The 19,039-nt window shown below is 38.6% G+C and overlaps 1 protein-coding gene across 2 annotated transcripts; it reads left to right on the top strand.

Moving 5' to 3' along the window:
• Window positions 1-17,285: 17,285 nt before the first annotated feature.
• LOC122721728 (calcineurin B-like protein 7) lies at window positions 17,286-18,807 on the top strand. 2 transcript variants are annotated; one of them, XM_043950353.1, is made up of 8 exons: window positions 17,286-17,412; window positions 17,515-17,597; window positions 17,678-17,737; window positions 17,835-17,943; window positions 18,109-18,161; window positions 18,249-18,329; window positions 18,436-18,548; window positions 18,629-18,807. In XM_043950353.1, the coding sequence occupies exons 1-8, from the start codon at window positions 17,343-17,345 to the stop codon at window positions 18,696-18,698; spliced, it is 639 nt and encodes a 212-aa protein (XP_043806288.1). In that variant the 5' UTR covers window positions 17,286-17,342; the 3' UTR covers window positions 18,699-18,807. The 2 variants fall into 2 exon arrangements, with proteins under 2 accessions (XP_043806288.1, XP_043806292.1); XM_043950357.1 differs by having other exon boundaries at window positions 17,295-17,412; window positions 18,436-18,506.
• Window positions 18,808-19,039: the final 232 nt, after the last annotated feature.

The following is a 19,039-nucleotide window of genomic DNA, read 5'->3' as shown; positions in this document are numbered from 1 at the left end:
TTGTGCTTTGCCCTAGTTTATGTTTTTGTAAATCCCTGTGAACATGATTATTATGTAAAAGTTTTAAAGATGAGTTATGTTGAACCAAGCTTGATGCATGTGATGTTGACCATACTTGTAACGACCCGAAAATCGGACCGCTACCGGCGCTAGGATCCGGGTCGACTTAAGGCCGCCGGGACCCGTAGCAAGCCTGACATATAATCTGTAAACCTGTATAATCCCATACATGATCAACAACATGCATAAAAATTTTAAACTTTTCTTTTAAACATCCAACTCAACCTGAACATACATGTACATAGTCATGATCATAATCATGATCCCTCTGTGGGATCTCATTAATGCCCCAACGAGCGATACAACATGAGATGAGTTGGCTTACATCTATATCATAAATATCTAAGATCATGCATCAACAAGGGATTACAATACTCATAGGGTCAAGCACATCTATAACCTCAAAATACCTCATTATATAACATACTGTAATCTCCTACATTACATCATAATACAATTGTCATGTCCACAATCTAACTTATTACATCAACATACTTCAAAAACTCTGGCTAACCTTCTGGTCTACCCTGTACCTGCACACCTGGGGTTAGGGGAGAGGGGTGAGCTACAAAGCCCAGTGAGCAGAATAGTGGAAACAATATATTAAAATTTCATGCTTTCATGGAATGCAACACATCACAACAAATCACATCTCGGATGGTATTGTCACCTATAGTCCTCTTTATAGTCCTCTTCATAGTCCAACTGTGCCGGGACGTAGAATGGGTACAACCGGTCTTTCTCTTAACATAACATATCATACAGTCCAACTGTGCCAGGGACGTAGAATGGGTACAACCTGGACTTTCTCTTACATCGTGCCAGGGACGTAGAATGGGTACAACCTGGACTTCCATACCATATCATGCCATAACATCATCATATCATATGAGGACTAAAGGATCATCCAATAACCAATCCACATCATCATCAAAAATGCAATGCAACATATTCGTGAATACTAATGCAACAACCTACTATATCTCATGGCGTTCATGATGCATGGATCATGCTCAAATTCATATTTCATTTAATTTAAAACTTAAGGTTTATTCCACTCACCTCTGGCTAGCTCTGACAAACTCTGTAGCAGCTGGCTTACTGCTGGGGTCCTCGGTTCCTCGGGTCCGAACCTACACAGGTGGACTCCAATGAGGGACCAAACATACATAAACATAACTCTAATATACTCCCCAAAAACCCCCTAAAACATCGGGAAAACATCACATAAAAACATGCAAGAAATGGCTGAACAGGGCACTTTCGGCGGCAAGTTCGGCGGCCGAAAGTCCCTCCAGAGCCGAAATTCAGACAGGTTCGGCGGCACCTTCGGCGGCCGAAACTCCCAGACAGAGACGAAAGTCTCTTTTCGGGGGCAATTTCGGCAGCCGAAAGGCCTGCCTCCCCAGCCATGTTCGGCGGCCGAAAGTGCCTTCGGCTGCCGAACCTGGTTTCTGCCAAAGGGCAGAAACTTGGCTCCTTTGTGCATTTGCGCCTCCCAACTCTCAAATCATGCATAAACTCAACCAAAACATGCATACAAGCTCCTAGGGGCCTCAAACAAACAAATACCCCAACTACAACACTTCAAGCATACTCAAACATGCCATATTGTTCAAAAATCACATAAAACCTAACATTCGCTTAAAAACTCATACAACCCTATACATGCCATTCTACCCCATAAAATCACTTAAACTTACTTAAAACATGCATTGAGCTTAAGATCGGCTCTTACCTCTTGAAGATCGAGAGAGAGACGACCTAAACTTGGAGATCCAAGAAAGTGAGCTCCTGAGTTCCCAAAGCTCCAAAACTTGTTTTAAAAGTTCAAAACCTTCAATGCAAGCTTAAACTCAAGAAAAATGGTGGGGATTTGGAGGAAAAACACAAGAGTTGAAAAAGGGAAGGTCGGAAGCTTGCTGTGGCCGAAAATGGGAGAAAGCTCGCCCATTTCGGCTAAGTGCCCCTTTTATAGGTGGCTAGCCAGGCCACGTTCGGGGGCCGAATGTGCCTCCGCATCCATGCAATGTTCGGCGGCCGAACTTGACTTTCGGCGGCCGAACCTGGACTGCCCTCACTCATGCTTTCGGGGGCCTAACGTGCCTCCAAAACGCATGTACGTTCGGCGGCCAAACTTGACTTTCGGCGGCCGAACCTGGGTTTTCCTCCAAAGACTTTTCATGTAAAACTCATTAAATTTTCATACTTAAAACCATGAAATACTTTAAAACATTTTATGAAAACATGTTTCTACCCTACTAGAGGCCTCCGACATCCGAGTTTCCACCGGACGGTAGGAATTTCGATACCGGAGTCTAGCCGGGTATTACATTCTCCCCCCCTTAAGAACATTCGTCCCCGAATGTACCTCAACTAGCACACATAGCATGGCATAAGACATAACATACATACCTAGCACATACACACAAAGAGATCTAACCTTAAAAGAGATGAGGGTACTGCTGGAGCATAGACTCCCGTGTCTCCCAAGTGCATTCTTCCAAGTTGTGGTGGTTCCACAGGACTTTCACCATCGGGATTTCCTTGTTTCTTAGCTTTCTGATCTGGGTGTCTATGATCCGTACTGGCCGCTCAACATAGGTGAGATCCTCTTGGACCTCCACATCAGGCTCACTAAGAACCTTGCTCGGATTTGACACAAACTTCCTCAACATAGAAACATGGAAAACCGGATGGATTCTTGCCATTGAAGCAGGTAAATCCAGCTTGTACGACACATTCCCAATCTTTTGCAAGATTTCAAAGGGTCCGATGTATCGTGGGGCTAGTTTACCTTTCTTCCCGAAGCGAACCACTCCCTTCATTGGAGACACCTTGAGCAATACCAGATCCCCCTCCTGAAACTCTAACTGTCTCCTGCGGACGTCTGCATAGCTCTTCTGTCTGCTCTGAGCAGTCTTGATTCTTTCTCTGATTATGGGTACCACCCTGCTGGTGATCTCTACTAGTTCAGGCCCTGCCAAGGCCTTTTCTCCAACTTCCTCCCAGCAAACAGGTGATCTGCACTTCCTTCCGTACAAAGCTTCATATGGAGCCATCCCGATGCTAGCATGATGGCTGTTGTTGTAGGCAAACTCCACCAAAGGTAGATGCTGCCTCCAAGAACTGCCAAAGTCCAGCACACACATTCTGAGCATATCCTCGATAGTCTGGATGGTCCTCTCCGACTGTCCATCAGTCTGGGGGTGGAAGGCAGTACTGAAATCCAACCTAGTACCCATGGCATTCTGCAGACTCCGCCAAAACCTGGAGGTGAACTGGGGTCCTCTATCTGACACTATCGAAACAGGAACCCCATGCAGCCTGACGATCTCATCCACATACACTTGCGCCAACTTGTCCACAGAGTAGCCACTCCTGACAGGGATGAAGTGAGCAGATTTGGTGAGTCTGTCCACAATCACCCATATGGAGTCCACTCTGTTGGACGCCGCCGGTAACCCCACTACGAAGTCCATAGCTATATTCTCCCATTTCCATTCTAGAATAGGTAGCGGGTTAAGCATTCCAGCCGGCTTCTGATGTTCCAGCTTCACCCTCTGACATACTTCGCAGGCTGACACAAACTGTGCCACTTCTTTCTTCATCGCTGGCCACCAATAAACCTTCTTCAAATCTTGATACATCTTGGTGGCTCCGGGGTGAACGTTGTATCTTGCATTATGAGCCTCTCTCATAATGTCTCCTTTTAGCCCAATGTCATCTGGTACACATAGTCTGTTCCCATAGCGGAGGATCCCCTTACTGTCGAATCTGAACTCACTATCATTGCCTGACTGAACAGTCCTGGCAATCTTCACTAACTCTGGGTCCTCATGCTGTTTCTGAGCCACCTGCTCCAGAAAAATGGGTGCTACTCTCATCTGGGCCACGAAGGCACCTGTACCAGACAACTCCAACTGTAGACCTTCCTCAATAAGCTTGTAGAACTCTTTCACCACTGGTCTCCTCTCTGCCGTGATGTGGGATAGACTACCTAGTGACTTCCGGCTTAGGGCGTCTGCCACTACATTCGCCTTACCCGGATGATACTGAATCTTGCAATCATAGTCACTCAGCAGCTCTACCCATCTCCTCTGTCTCAAATTCAGATCTCTCTGACTCAAGATGTACTGCAGGCTCTTATGATCTGTAAAGATCTCACATTTTACCCCATAGAGGTAGTGCCTCCACATCTTGAGTGCAAAGATTACTGCTGCCATCTCCAGGTCATGTGTGGGGTAATTCAACTCATGCTTCTTTAGCTGCCTAGAAGCATAAGCAATCACCTTCTCATTCTGCATTAGTACACAACCCAGTCCCACACGGGATGCATCACAAAAGACTGTAAAGTCCTCCTCACTAGATGGCAGAGCTAAAACTGGTGCTGAAGTCAACCTCTTCTTAAGCTCTTCAAAACTCTCTTCGCACTGGTCGGTCCACAGAAAATTCTGATTCTTCCTGGTTAGTCTGGTCAGAGGAGCTGCTATTTTCGAGAAGTCCTGAACGAACCTCCTGTAGTAACCTGCCAGACCCAAGAAACTCCTGATCTCCGTCACTGACGTGGGTCTAGGCCAGTTAGCCACAGTTTCTGTCTTCTTGGGGTCCACCTCGATCCCATTCTCTGACACTACATGCCCCAAGAACGAAATGCTCCTCAGCCAGAACTCACATTTAGAGAACTTGGCATACAAGCCATGTTCCCTCAAAGTCTGCAAGACCAACCGCAGATGATGGGCATGCTCCTCTGCATTCCTGGAATACACTAAGATATCATCAATGAAGACAATAACGAAGTGATCCAGGTACTGGCTAAACACTCTGTTCATGAGATCCATGAATGCTGCAGGGGCGTTGGTTAACCCGAACGGCATTACAAGGAACTCAAAATGCCCATATCTGGTCCTGAAGGCTGTCTTCGGCACATCCTCCTCCCTTATCCTTAGCTGATGGTACCCCGATCTCAGATCTATTTTGGAGAAACAACCCGCTCTTGCTAGCTGGTCGAATAGATCATCGATCCTTGGCAGAGGGTACCTATTTTTGGTAGTGACTTTGTTCAACTGTCTGTAGTCGATACAAAGTCTAAGGGATCCATCCTTCTTTCTCACGAACAAGACCGAAGCACCCTAAGGCGAGGTACTCTGTCGGATGAAACCCTTTCCTACCAGCTCCTGCAATTGCTCTTTCAACTCCTTTAACTCGGCTGGGGCCATCCTGTAGGGAGGGATAGAGATCGGTCTAGCTCCAGGTACCAACTCTATCTCGAACTCTATCTCCCTAGCAGGTGGTAAACCTGGAAGCTCATCAGGAAAGACATCCTGAAACTCTCTGACAACTGGCACCGAGGCCGGCTCCCTGACCTGACTGTCTAGCTCTCTCACATGAGCTAAGTACCCCTGACATCCCTTCCTAAGCAACCTACGAGCCTGAAGAGCTGATATCAGACCTCTAGGTGTGCCCCTCTTGTCTCCTCTGAAGACGACCTCTGACCCGTCCTGATCTCTGAACCTGACTACCTTGTCCCTGCAGTCCAAGGTAGCACCGTGGGTAGATAGCCAATCCATCCCTAGAATGACGTCAAAGTCTGTCAAATCTAGAACCATAAGGTCGGCGGAGAGGCATCTTCCCTCAACAAAAACTAGACTGTACTGGCAGACTGACACTGCCACTGACGGGTCACACTTGGGTCCACTGACCCGTAGGGGACACTCTAACCCAGAGACTATCAGACCCAACCTCTCAACGGCTCTCGGAGCAATAAATGAATGAGATGCACCCGGGTCCATTAATGCATACACATCAGAACACCCAATGACGAGATTACCTGACACCACGGCGTTGGATGTGTCAGCCTCCTACTGAGTCATGGTGAAGATCCTGGCTGGAGCTGATGGACCTTCACCTCGGGAACCAGAAGAAGAGGCTGCCCCTCTCCCTCTACCTCTGCCACTGCCCTGAGTTGTGGCTGGAACTACTGGCTGTGCCACACTACCAGAAGCTGTCTGCTGGGGCTGGCCCATAAAAGGCGCTCTGGGACAATCCCGAGCTATGTGTCCCTCCTGTCCACATCTGAAACATGCATTAGTCCCAGCTCGACACACTCCCCTGTGCGGTCTTCCACATCTCTGGCATTCTGTACCATCTGAGCCTGAGCTCGAGCCACCGCCAAATCCCAGACCGGATTTCAACTTGTTCCAAAACTTATTCTTCTTCGGCTTCCTGGTGGTGTTATCCCACCTCTTCTTGCCTAAGCCCTGAGAAGAGAAACCTGGTCCTCCTCTGCTTGGGGTCTTAACCCCTGAAGACTGGGTCACTGACTGCTTCACTGACCCCTCAACTATAGCACTTGCCTCCATTCTTCGAGCCATATCCACCACAGTGTGGAAACTTTCTCTCTCAGCTGACTGAACCAACGAGGAGTACCTGGAATGCAGCTTCATAACATATTTCTTGGCTTTCTTCGTATCCGAATCTAGAGCTTGCCCTGAAAAAGGCAATAGCTCCAAGAATTTATCTGTGAACTCCTCTACACCCATGTGCTCTGACTGCCTCAGTTGCTCAAACTCAATCATCTTCAGTTCTCTAGAACTGTCTGGAAAAGCCCATCCAGCGAACTCATTCGCAAATTCCTCCCATGTCATACCGTCTAGTCTCGGGTCCACATAACACTTGAACCATTCCCGTGCCTTCTTGCATTTTAAAGTGAACCCTGCCATCTGAATGGCCCTGCTGTCACTTGCCCCTAGCTCATCAGTTATTGTCTTTACCACTCTCAGATACTCAAAGGGGTCATCCCCTGACTTGTATTTGGGAGCATCCAGCTTGAGATAGTCTGTCATCTTTACTTTGCTCCCATCAACTGAGCTAGGTCTAGGAGGTTGAGTAACTGGGACTGCTGGTTCTGTAGGTGGTGGAGGTGGACGTGCAGCATTCCCCGAGGTGGGGTTTGCCGGGTTTGGATAGAAGGGTGAGGGTGGATAAACTGGGTACTGTGTGTAAGGTGGATAGAAAGGTGGATAAGGCATGTAGGTAGGGTAGGGGTTAAAGCTGGAGTAATCCGATGTGCCTCTCATCGGATACCCTGAACCCTGTGGGAAGGGTGGATAATGGGGTGGAAAACCATACCCCGAGGCCTGAACGCCTCCCTGAGATTCCCCTGTCCCTTCTTCCTCCATGCTCACATCCAAGTTCCCATCCCTCCTCTGATCCTCTCCTGTAACCTCCCTCACATCGGAAGAACTTCCTCCTCTATCTGTCCCCCTTCTGCTAGCATCAAAAGACCTTCTAGGGTCCCTTGACACCCTCTCTCTGTTGGCTCTACAAGACATTGCCCTAGGCAATGTAGGAGGACGGGCGCTCGTGCCCTCATCTTCAGGTGGCACTCCAGTCAATCGCGCAGATCGACGAGTTCCTCTCATCCTATTCTCTGAAAAACAGCTCATATCAAGCAAACATTAGCGTCATATGGTTCATGTGGGCACACATGAACCCTCATCACATACATCACATAGCATAGCATATCATTAATGCACATGCATAAAGTCATGGCATTTCACATCATCATGCAAGACAGGACTCAACATCCTATCCTAGTGGACATGACCTTCCTATTGTGCTTGACCTTCTATAACATCTATGAGCCCGACACTCTAGGTCCGATCCTATGAACCTAGGGCTCTGATACCATTCTGTAACGACCCGAAAATCGGACCGCTACCGGCGCTAGGATCCGGGTCGACTTAAGGCCGCCGGGACCCGTAGCAAGCCTGACATATAATCTGTAAACCTGTATAATCCCATACATGATCAACAACATGCATAAAAATTTTAAACTTTTCTTTTAAACATCCAACTCAACCTGAACATACATGTACATAGTCATGATCATAATCATGATCCCTCTGTGGGATCTCATTAATGCCCCAACGGGCGATACAACATGAGATGAGTTGGCTTACATCTATATCATAAATATCTAAGATCATGCATCAACAAGGGATTACAATACTCATAGGGTCAAGCACATCTATAACCTCAAAATACCTCATTATATAACATACTGTAATCTCCTACATTACATCATAATACAATTGTCATGTCCACAATCTAACTTATTACATCAACATACTTCAAAAACTCTGGCTAACCTTCTGGTCTACCCTGTACCTGCACACCTGGGGTTAGGGGAGAGGGGTGAGCTACAAAGCCCAGTGAGCAGAATAGTGGAAACAATATATTAAAATTTTATGCTTTCATGGAATGCAACACATCACAACAAATCACATCTCGGATGGTATTGTCACCTATAGTCCTCTTCATAGTCCAACTGTGCCGGGACGTAGAATGGGTACAACCGGTCTTTCTCTTAACATAACATATCATACAGTCCAACTGTGTCAGGGACGTAGAATGGGTACAACCTGGACTTTCTCTTACATCGTGCCAGGGACGTAGAATGGGTACAACCTGGACTTCCATACCATATCATGCCATAACATCATCATATCATATGAGGACTAAAGGATCATCCAATAACCAATCCACATCATCATCAAAAATGCAATACAACATATTCGTGAATACTAATGCAACAACCTACTATATCTCATGGCATTCATGATGCATGGATCATGCTCAAATTTATATTTCATTTAATTTAAAACTTAAGGTTTATTCCACTCACCTCTGGCTAGCTCTGACAAACTCTGTAGCAGCTGGCTCACTGCTGGGGTCCTCGGTTCCTCGGGTCCGAACCTACACAGGTGGACTCCAATGAGGGACCAAACATACATAAACATAACTCTAATATACTCCCCAAAAACCCCCTAAAACATCGGGAAAACATCACATAAAAACATGCAAGAAATGGCTGAACAGGGCACTTTCGGCGGCAGGTTCGGCGGCCGAAAGTCCTTCCAGAGCCGAAAGTCAGACAGGTTCGGCGGCACCTTCGGCGGCCGAAACTCCCAGACAGAGACGAAAGTCTCTTTTCGGGGGCAACTTCGGCAGCCGAAAGGCCTGCCTCCCCAGCCATGTTCGGCGGCCGAAAGTGCCTTCGGCTGCCGAACCTGGTTTCTGCCAAAGGGCAGAAACTTGGCTCCTTTGTGCATTTTCGCCTCCCAACTCTCAAATCATGCATAAACTCAACCAAAACATGCATACAAGCTCCTAGGGGCCTCAAACAAACAAATACCCCAACTACAACACTTCAAGCATACTCAAACATGCCACATTGTTCAAAAATCACATAAAACCTAACATTCGCTTAAAAACTCATACAACCCTATACATGCCATTCTACCCCATAAAATCACTTAAACTTACTTAAAACATGCATTGAGCTTAAGATCGGCTCTTACCTCTTGAAGATCGAGAGAGAGACGACCTAAACTTGGAGATCCAAGAAAGTGAGCTCCTGAGTTCCCAAAACTCCAAAACTTGTTTCAAAAGTTCAAAACCTTCAATGCAAGCTTAAACTCAAGAAAAATGGTGGGGATTTGGAGGAAAAACACAAGAGTTGAAAAAGGGAAGGTCGGAAGCTTGCTGTGGCCGAAAATGGGAGAAAGCTCGCCCATTTCGGCTAAGTGCCCCTTTTATAGGTGGCTGGCCAGGCCACGTTCGGGGGCCGAATGTGCCTCCGCATCCATGCAATGTTCGGCGGCCGAACTTGACTTTCGGCGGCCGAACCTGGACTGCCCTCACTCATGCTTTCGGGGGCCTAACGTGCCTCCAAAAAGCATGTACGTTCGGCGGTCGAACTTGACTTTCGGCGGCCGAACCTGGGTTTTCCTCCAAAGACTTTTCATGTAAAACTCATTAAATTTTCATACTTAAAACCATGAAATACTTTAAAACATTTTATGAAAACATGTTTCTACCCTACTAGAGGCCTCCGACATCCGAGTTTCCACCGGACGGTAGGAATTTCGATACCGGAGTCTAGCCGGGTATTACAATACTAGAGCATTTGATGAGGGCTCTAGTGTGGGTTTTATGTATACAGTTTATGATGCATTCACAGGTTGAGCTTAGTATATGAAATGTTTAAATTTTTATGAAAATGTATGATCATGTATGGGATTTTATTAGGTACACAAGATGCGTAGTAGGCTTGCTACGGGTAGAGGTCCGGTTTTCAGGTCGTTACAGTCGAGTACCGAGCATATAGACACTTCGCAAAAATAATGAAAAAGAGTATAGAAGAAAAGATTTCTCATGAAAACAACAAAATAAAGCAATTATCAGGAAAAGCGGCCCAAGCATGAAAGGTCAATTTAAACAAGCCACATACCCCAGATCGTGAAGACAATTGTCACCTTCAAATCTAAAGAATCGAAGACCAATGAGGAGATCTCTGATATAGCACAACTATCGCCCAAAGTAAGTCATGAGCGGTCATCATAAGATAGAGTCACGTGGCAAGAGCCTGATAAGCCGATACAAAGATCCGGACATCGTAACACCTGATTCTTTATTAAGACTCACCATCTCTTGAATGGGTCGAGTTTTCACATAAAATTACCATTAGCAGATATAATCTGGCAGATTCTCGTTGCGCCTATAATAGCGAGATCCGCTATCAATTAGCTAATATCAACCGGATTATCAGAAGATGCCATAATTAACTGAAATTTATATAGATGGTCTATATAAAAGTTAATGATTATAGAGACAAAGGTACACAATTCTAACACAACTACTCTTAAGTTTTAAGTAATTTCTTACTCTCACTTCATTCTTTATTTTACTGACTTGAGCCTCAGAGTGGCTACTGTAGACGTCAATCACCTCACTTTTTCTCCCTTGCAGATTGATCAATCACAACGTTTCGGCCATATTATCAGTATTATTTCAACAACATCACGTAGTTATAATAATGTTGGATCAACTTGAAAATACAATGGAAGTATATATTAAAAAAATGAACAAAATTACAATAATATTTCATAATTTTAATAAACTTGAATCAATTTTTTATGAATTTTCAAAATTTGACAAACTATTATAAGATTTAAACGGTTGAATTAGATTGATAAAAATTACAAAAAATTTGGTTTATTTTTATAATTAAGCTTAATGATGAAAACTGATAAAAATAGATGAAGAAATAAAAATATTTAATAAACTCAAAATTTAGAGCTGAATTAATGGTTTTTTAAATAATGAATTAATTATTTATTTTGTTATAATACATGATAAATGCAATAAATAGTAATTTAAAAAATAATGGTTGGCTTTTCTTTGAGAATCAATATGAAATGATAGATGAAAAATCATCCTTGAAGACATTAACCAAGTGATTTTGATGATGATTCTCCATCATTACTAAGAATAGCATATTCCCATCTTAGAGTTTAATTAGCATTTGTAGGTTGGATGATTTATGAACATTCTTTGGTGCTCTTGCCACTCAAAATTAAGAATAATGTTTTTTTCCACTGACCACTAATAAATTTTTTTGACAACAAAAGTGTTGAATTTGAATTATAATTGAATTTTTTTAATAAAAAAATCAAATTAATTAAAACACCATCTCCTTTTTAATGATAAGTTTTAATTATTTGATGTATTTCATTAATTAATTTGATTTTAAAATAAGTATATATGAACGGTGTTCCCACACAGTTTGATTAATTGACCTATGTGATCTTAAAATTATTACTTAAAAATGATGAAACTGCTCAATTTATTAATTTTCCCACGAAAAACGTAATGTTCGCAAATGGATGACAGAAGTCAACATTTATGTGTTTTTTTATTTTAATTTTAAGTTATTATCCTAACTTTTTTTTAATCGAATGTAATTTTACCTAAATTTTAAAATTAAAATTTGTAATTTAGTTTTATACATAAGCTTGTTGAACGTAAAAGTTCAAGAAATTTTACCTTTTTTATATAATTATAGTGTGAGTTTTTAATTTTAAACAATAAATTTTACTTTTTTTTAATTTTATTGTAATTATAGACTAAATATTTAAATTAATTTTGATCAAAATCACCTGTGTTAGTAATATGTCCTACAGCCAATTTGTAATTTATAGTTGAATATTATTTTTCATGTATTTTAAGTGTTTAAATACACTACATAAGGTCATTATTTATCTTTAATGTTAATTAAATATTATGTAAAAATAAAGTTTATGAAACTATACTATTATGCAAAGAAAATTATAATATGGTTATAATTTTGAGATTCCTAAGTAATGTCTCCAAATTTTCCTGGTCAATACTCTTATCATGATTGAACAATGATTAGAGTTATTCAGACTAGTACATATTATGTTCTTTCCTTTTAGAGGAAGTAACTGATCTCATAGATTGAGATATGTGCGATATCTAAATTAATATGTAGGTGCTTATTTTATGAATAAGGTATTGCACTGATCCGTCTAAAAAATTCATATAGAAAATGACATGTGTCTATATGTTTATGGATTACTTAAGTGATTGTTGTGTAAGTGAACCTTTAACTTGTAATCAATGAATAATCTTATATAGGGACTCTTATATTTTTATTCATTTTTGACACGGAGCAACTAGCCTTGGAATTTACGGCAGACTTGGACCGGGGCTAACTTTTACATTTTAATTATATTTTTTGGATATTTTGGGTATTTTCATAATTTTACATATTAGGATTTTATTTTTATTATAAATAGTCTCACTTGGCTATTAGGATTTTAGACTCCTATTAGGATTAGGATTATTTTTGCATATTAGGATTTTAGACTCCTATTAGGATTATGATTATTTTTGCATATTAGGATTTTATTTCTATTGTAAATAGCCTCCCTTGACTATTAGGATTTTAGACTCTTATTAGAATTAGGATTATTTTTGCATATGAGGATTTTATTTCTATTATAAATAGCCTCCCTTGGCTATTAGGAACTCACTTTCCAATTTTTAAGAAATTTCAATAAGACTTTTCATTTTTTAGCCTATTTTTTCTCTTATTTCGTCTTAACCAAACGATATTGGTTACAACTCCTGATGGAGTCTAAATAGTCCTGTATCAGATTGGTATCAGAGCGAAGTTCAACCATGGCAAATAACCAAGAGGCGCGACTTGCTGCGATTGAGGCATCTTTGGCAGAATTGAGGGAGATGATCGGACAATTGACCTTGTAGCAGGGAATCCACTAACCCGCCGCCACCGCACACCCCCAACCAGTCGCCAATCCTGTGGCCGCCAATCTTGTGGTCGACAATAAGGGAAAGGCAGTCACCTATGTAGTGAAGAAAATCTTATGCTCATCTAAACAAGAGGATGAGACGCAAAGGAGGAAGATTTTCCAGGCCAAGTGTCGAGTAGGAGATGCAATTTGCAGGCTAATTATCGATAGCTGTAGTTGTGAGAATTTGATAGCTAAGCAATTGGTAGAAAAATTACAGTTGCCTACACAGTCTCACCCCTCACCCCTCACCATACAAAGTCGGATGGATTAAGGAAGGACCGACAATTGAGGTCAACAGAATCTGCAGCGTGCCTATCTCGATCGGTAAATCTTATACTGAACCTGTTAATTGTGATGTTGTGGATATGGATTGCTGTGGAATTTTGCTAGGTCGCCCTTGGCAGTTCGATATTGATGCTTTGCATAAAGGGAAGGAGAATTCATACATGTTCACGTGAAATCAAAAGAAGATTACTATCTTGCCTTCCGGTTCCACGAAACATTCTAAAGTGGAAGAGAAGAATGTTGTTGCTATTTCTACGGGAGTGCAGAAGCTATCAGGCGCAGTTGAGAAATCTGGAGGCACACTGACTTTATTGGTGAGAGAAAAAAGTACAATGGAGGATGCACCATCTTTACCACCACCCGTTAAAGAGTTGTTGAAGGAGTTTCCTAAGATAGTGGAGGAATCATCAAAGCTTCCACCTCCGCAGGATATCCAATATCAGATTAATGTCATTCCTGGATCAAAATTACCGAATCTGCCTCATTACAAGATGAGTCCAAAGGAGAGTGAAAACCTCCAAGACCAGGTGGAATTTGCTTACAACAGTATTGCAGCAAGCAACTTGGCAAAGCAGCACGTGGATGTTTTCAAACAGGTACAACAATACCTTACAGAAGCCGATGACAAATATAAAGCTACAGCTGATAAATATAGGCATTTCAAGTCCTTCAATGTCGGTAACCAAGTTATGGTGTATTTACGCAAGGAGCATGGGGGAGGACAGAAAAAGCTTGACGCCAAGAAGATTGGTCCATTCCGGATCATTTAGAAGATCAATGACAATGCCTATATTCTTGACCTCCCACATGAAATGAAAATTTCCAAGACGTTTAATGTGGCAGATCTATTTCAGTATTACCCTGCTGATGACAACTCGAGGACGAGTTCTTTACAAGTGGAAGGGAATGACACGGAGCAACTAGCCTTGGATTTTACGGCAGACTTGGACCGGGGCTAACTTTTACATTTTAATTATATTTTTTGGATATTTTGGATATTTTTATAATTTTACATATTAGGATTTTATTTAGGATTTTAGACTCCTATTAGGATTAGGATTATTTTTGCATATTAGGATTTTAGACTCCTATTAGGATTAGGATTATTTTTGCATATTAGGATTTTATTTCTATTGTAAATAGCCTCCCTTGGCTATTAGAATTTTAGACTCCTATTAGGATTTTATTTCTATTATAAATAGCCTCCCTTGGCTATTAGGAACTCACTTTCCAATTTTTAAGAAATTTCAATAAGACTTTTCGTCTTTTAGCCTATCTTTTCTCTTATTTCGTCTTAACCAAACGATATTGGTTACAACTCCTGACGGAATCTAAATAGTCCTGTATCAATTTTACACGTTACTTGGTTCATGAGTAACAAATGGGATAAATTGGATATATTAGAAACTGTACGAAGATATTTGTGTAATTGAGATAAGATTTATCAGCCTCGGTTAAATTAGGAAATGTTCCATTTATTTTCTTCTAGCATTGATCGTGAAATCCTTGCACAAAGATGAAATGAAATTAGCAAATGAAATTTGGAATTTCATTCAATAGATCAATGGCTAATAAATGAGAACTAATATGATTTAACATTGCAGACACGCCATTTTTAAAAAAAAAACATTGCAGACATGTTCTACACATCAAATGTTAAATCGAGACATTTGCGATGAAAGGATATTAATTATAATAACAAACTATGCACTGAAAAGTTAAGTCAAATTATTTTTGACATTTTGAATACTTGGATAGTCTTGACATGCTGCTAGACAATGTTCTTAGCCTTTAAATTAATTGATTAGTTAATTATATTTGTTGCCAACATATTTGAAAGCTAGTGGATCATGTCCATAAAGAATTGCAAGAAAAAATAAAATGAGAAGTTAAATCAAGTAGGATTTGATTACATATAAATTGATATTGAGATAAAACTATAATTTGAAAAAAATTATGATTTTAATCTAATTAATTAGGTAGAGATTTAATTAAAACTGTCTAAAATTTATATGCCATACTTATTACTTAAATAAATAAATAAATACTATTATACTCAAATTTTAGGGTTTTAATATAAAAAGGTATCTTATGAGAGTTTCAGATAACTCTTGACAGAAATCCTTTTGAGAGTCTCTAGAATCTGTATGAAATGCAGAGAGCTAGCACTCAAAACCTCTCCCCTTCTCAATCTCTTAGAACTGTTCTAAGATTTTTCGATTATTATTTTATATGAATATTGTTAGAGACCAGACATTGGACAGTTTATAATTTGCGATAATCCAACTAAAATGAATGATCTCGTATTTTGCTGTAACAAAAATAAAAATATTTATTTTTTTTAATTATTATTACTTTTTTTATTTAAACGTGATCCATGTTAGTAAAAATTTTATTTTTTTATTTTTTTATGTGTTCAATCCGATTAAAACCTAACTAACTTGTTATCATTGCATAAAAGAAAATTTACCAATAATAAATTAATAAGTGACAAACTATATTATGCATAAGCATCAGGAGTTTTTAGTTAAAATTAATTTAATTATTTAGCTGTAATTATAAAAAAATTAAAAGAAAAAATTTTGTAATTCAAAATTAAAAAATCAGATTACCATCGTAAAAAAATATAAAGTTTTACACTTTAATATCTAAAAGACCTTATACATATAATATAATATATAATGTGTAATAAGTAGATAATATGCATGTATGTGTAAAGAAAAATAATTTTAAATATAAGGCTCCATTTGCTTATAAAAAAATAACTTGATATTTTTGTACAAATTATTTTCTGTGAAAAAATATTTTTTATATATATGTTTCAACAAAATGACCTATTTTCATTATTTTATTTTAATTTAAAAATAAAAATATTAATAAATTTATATATAAAAGTGTTAATAAAATTTTTAAAATTCAAAATATGACTTTATTTAAAAAGCAAGTCATTTTTATTTTCTTACATTCAATCTATTTTTTTAATTAGAAAAATACTTTTTATTAATGTTTAAGTATTTTTAATTATCAGAAAATTATAAAAAATATATTTTTCTATAAAATGCTTTCTGTAAAATAAATCGAAACTTGATTTTCAGATATTAATTTTAAAAATTAATTAAAATTGCACTGAACTAAAAAATTGAGTTAATAATAAAATTAAAAGGCTTAAATTAAAATGAAAAACATATATATATATATATATATAAATGTAAGGTCTTGATTACGTACGGGGAAGTAATTATATCAAATGAAATGATATCACCAACAAATGCTAATGCATTTCCCAACCAACAAATTTACGTAAGTGTTTAGGGCTTCAAATGCCTTCATCTTGCAGCCAATGGAGTTGGATTCTACTTCATAGTGGACAGAAGGATTGTAAACGGGAAAAAAAATGTATATCGTAATCTTCATCAACTTGCTTCTACTTCCTCAGAAATTATCACATAATTTTTCTTTCTGCATCTTCAAGATATATGGCACATAAAAATTTTAAATTCAAATCCTTTCACTAATTTATTTTAAAAATATTCACTTTTATAAAAAAAAAATAATAATAATTACTGTATAGCTCATAAATTATTATTTGATTCATTATGTTTTCGTTTAAAAAAAGTAAAGGCTAAATTATAGATTTTATTAAATTTCAATAACTATATTGTAAATTATCCAAAAGGACCTTTTAGTCCTTTGGTATGTACGCGCGTGTGTGTATATATTCTGTTTCTCTTGAAGGGTGGCTCATATTGAACATTAAGAAATAACAAAAAAAAAAAAAAAAAAAAAAATTAGAAAGAAGAAAGAACGGCTGGGATGGGATGCCTTTGCACAAAGCAACGAATTAAATATGAAGATCCAGCTGTTCTTGCTTCTCAAACCTATTGTAAGCTTTCTTAATTCTTGTTGCTATGGAGTTCTCTTTCAACCAAACTGTACATGCCTAAAAGAATAGTTTTTTTTTTTTTACCCCTCCTGATTCCTGCAGTCAATGAGGCTCAAGTTGAAGCTTTATATGAGTTATTCAAGAAGTTAAGCAGTTCTTTGACAGATGATGGGCTTATCAGCAAAGTAAGTTTCATCCATCGTGGCCAAACATTTATAAATAAAAAGGCTATTCTTAAAGCTTTAGCATTATTGTGAGTGTTCAGGAAGAGTTTCAGCTTGGATTGTTCAGAAACAGCAAGAAGCAGACTCTAATATCTGACAGGGTAAGCTTTCCATTTTTTACTTTTCTTTTCTTTTTCTGTAAAGGCAGCATACAAGCAACATTCATATTCTAGCATTTTTTATTTTTCTTCTTAAAAGGTTTTCCAGTTGTTCGACTCCAAGCAAGATGGAGTAATAGAGTTCGAGGAGTTCGTAAGATCTCTGTCTGTGTTCCATCCTGAAGCATCTCGAGCAGAAAAAGTTGCCTGTAAAATTCAAAAAATTCTAGCTTAAACCGAGTTTACATGAACCCATGCTGAGTTTATAATTCTTATATGGATCACGCTACAGATTTTTATCTTGGATTCATGTAAATCCAGTATCTTTTTTTTTTTCTAATAATATTAAAATTGTTTGTTGTGTACTGTGGCAGTTGCTTTTCAACTACATGATATGAGCCAAACAGGCTTCATTGAACGCAATGAGGTAATGTAAAGTTGGTGATATCCAATCATGTATACATGCAAAGTTATATTCTTATGATCTGATAATCTATCATCTATTCTGAAAAAGCTCAAAAATCTCATCTTGGCACTTCTAGAAGAATCAGAATTGACTCTCTCAGATGACATTGTTGAAAGCATAATTGATAAGGTAAATATTTCATAAAAATATAATAGAAATAATTTTTTTTTCCTTATTTTCTAATAATTATGGATACCCATCTATGTAATTATCCAGTAAATGCAATTTTGCATAGACATTTAAGGATGCTGATACGAAAGGAGATGGGAGAATTGATATACAAGAATGGGATGATTTTGTAACTCGGTATCCATCCTTGCTCAAGACCATGACTATTCCTCATTTGAAGTAAATTCCCTTTTTTTTTTTTTTAAATAAAAATAAAAAATTAAAGAATATCTTTTGATGAAAAATTTTGGGTTTTGCAGGGACATTACTACGGCATTCCCTAGCTTTGTACTAATATCAGAGATAGAAGATGATGATCTCAACGAGTGATTCCATTATTATAATTATCTTTTATAAAATAATTATTTAAAGTTTGCTTTTGGATGATGCCATATAATACAATATAATGTGATAAATTAAATCTGTGTGTTTTTAGTCATTGTATAAACTTAAATGAACATCATTATTTTATGATTTATTAAATAATGTAATCATAAATTATGTAATTTGCGATAATCATTTTATCAGCCAATCAAAATAATAGTTTTTTTTTTTTAAAATAAAGAGTCTTATATAATTCATCCCTTAATCAAATCATCTAATCTTATACAAAGTTTATAACGAGTAAAGACTGAAGTTGATTAGGGTGATTAGTATTCGGTTTAAATCGA

The sequence above is a fragment of the Manihot esculenta genome, chromosome 1 (genome assembly GCF_001659605.2).
Source record: "Manihot esculenta cultivar AM560-2 chromosome 1, M.esculenta_v8, whole genome shotgun sequence".
In the NCBI taxonomy this organism is placed as follows: Eukaryota; Viridiplantae; Streptophyta; class Magnoliopsida; order Malpighiales; family Euphorbiaceae; genus Manihot; species Manihot esculenta.
Note: the sequence above shows the minus strand (reverse complement) of the source record. Positions and strands in the feature narration are given on the sequence as shown.

Coding starts and splice junctions, on each gene's coding strand:
- LOC122721728 (XM_043950353.1), top strand. CDS start 17,343: ATGGGATGCCTTTGCACAAAGCAACGAATTAAATATGAAGATCCAGCT. Junction 17,413..17,514: donor TCTTGCTTCTCAAACCTATT/GTAAGCTTTCTT, acceptor TGATTCCTGCAG/TCAATGAGGCTCAAGTTGAA. Junction 18,330..18,435: donor TTGAAAGCATAATTGATAAG/GTAAATATTTCA, acceptor AATTTTGCATAG/ACATTTAAGGATGCTGATAC.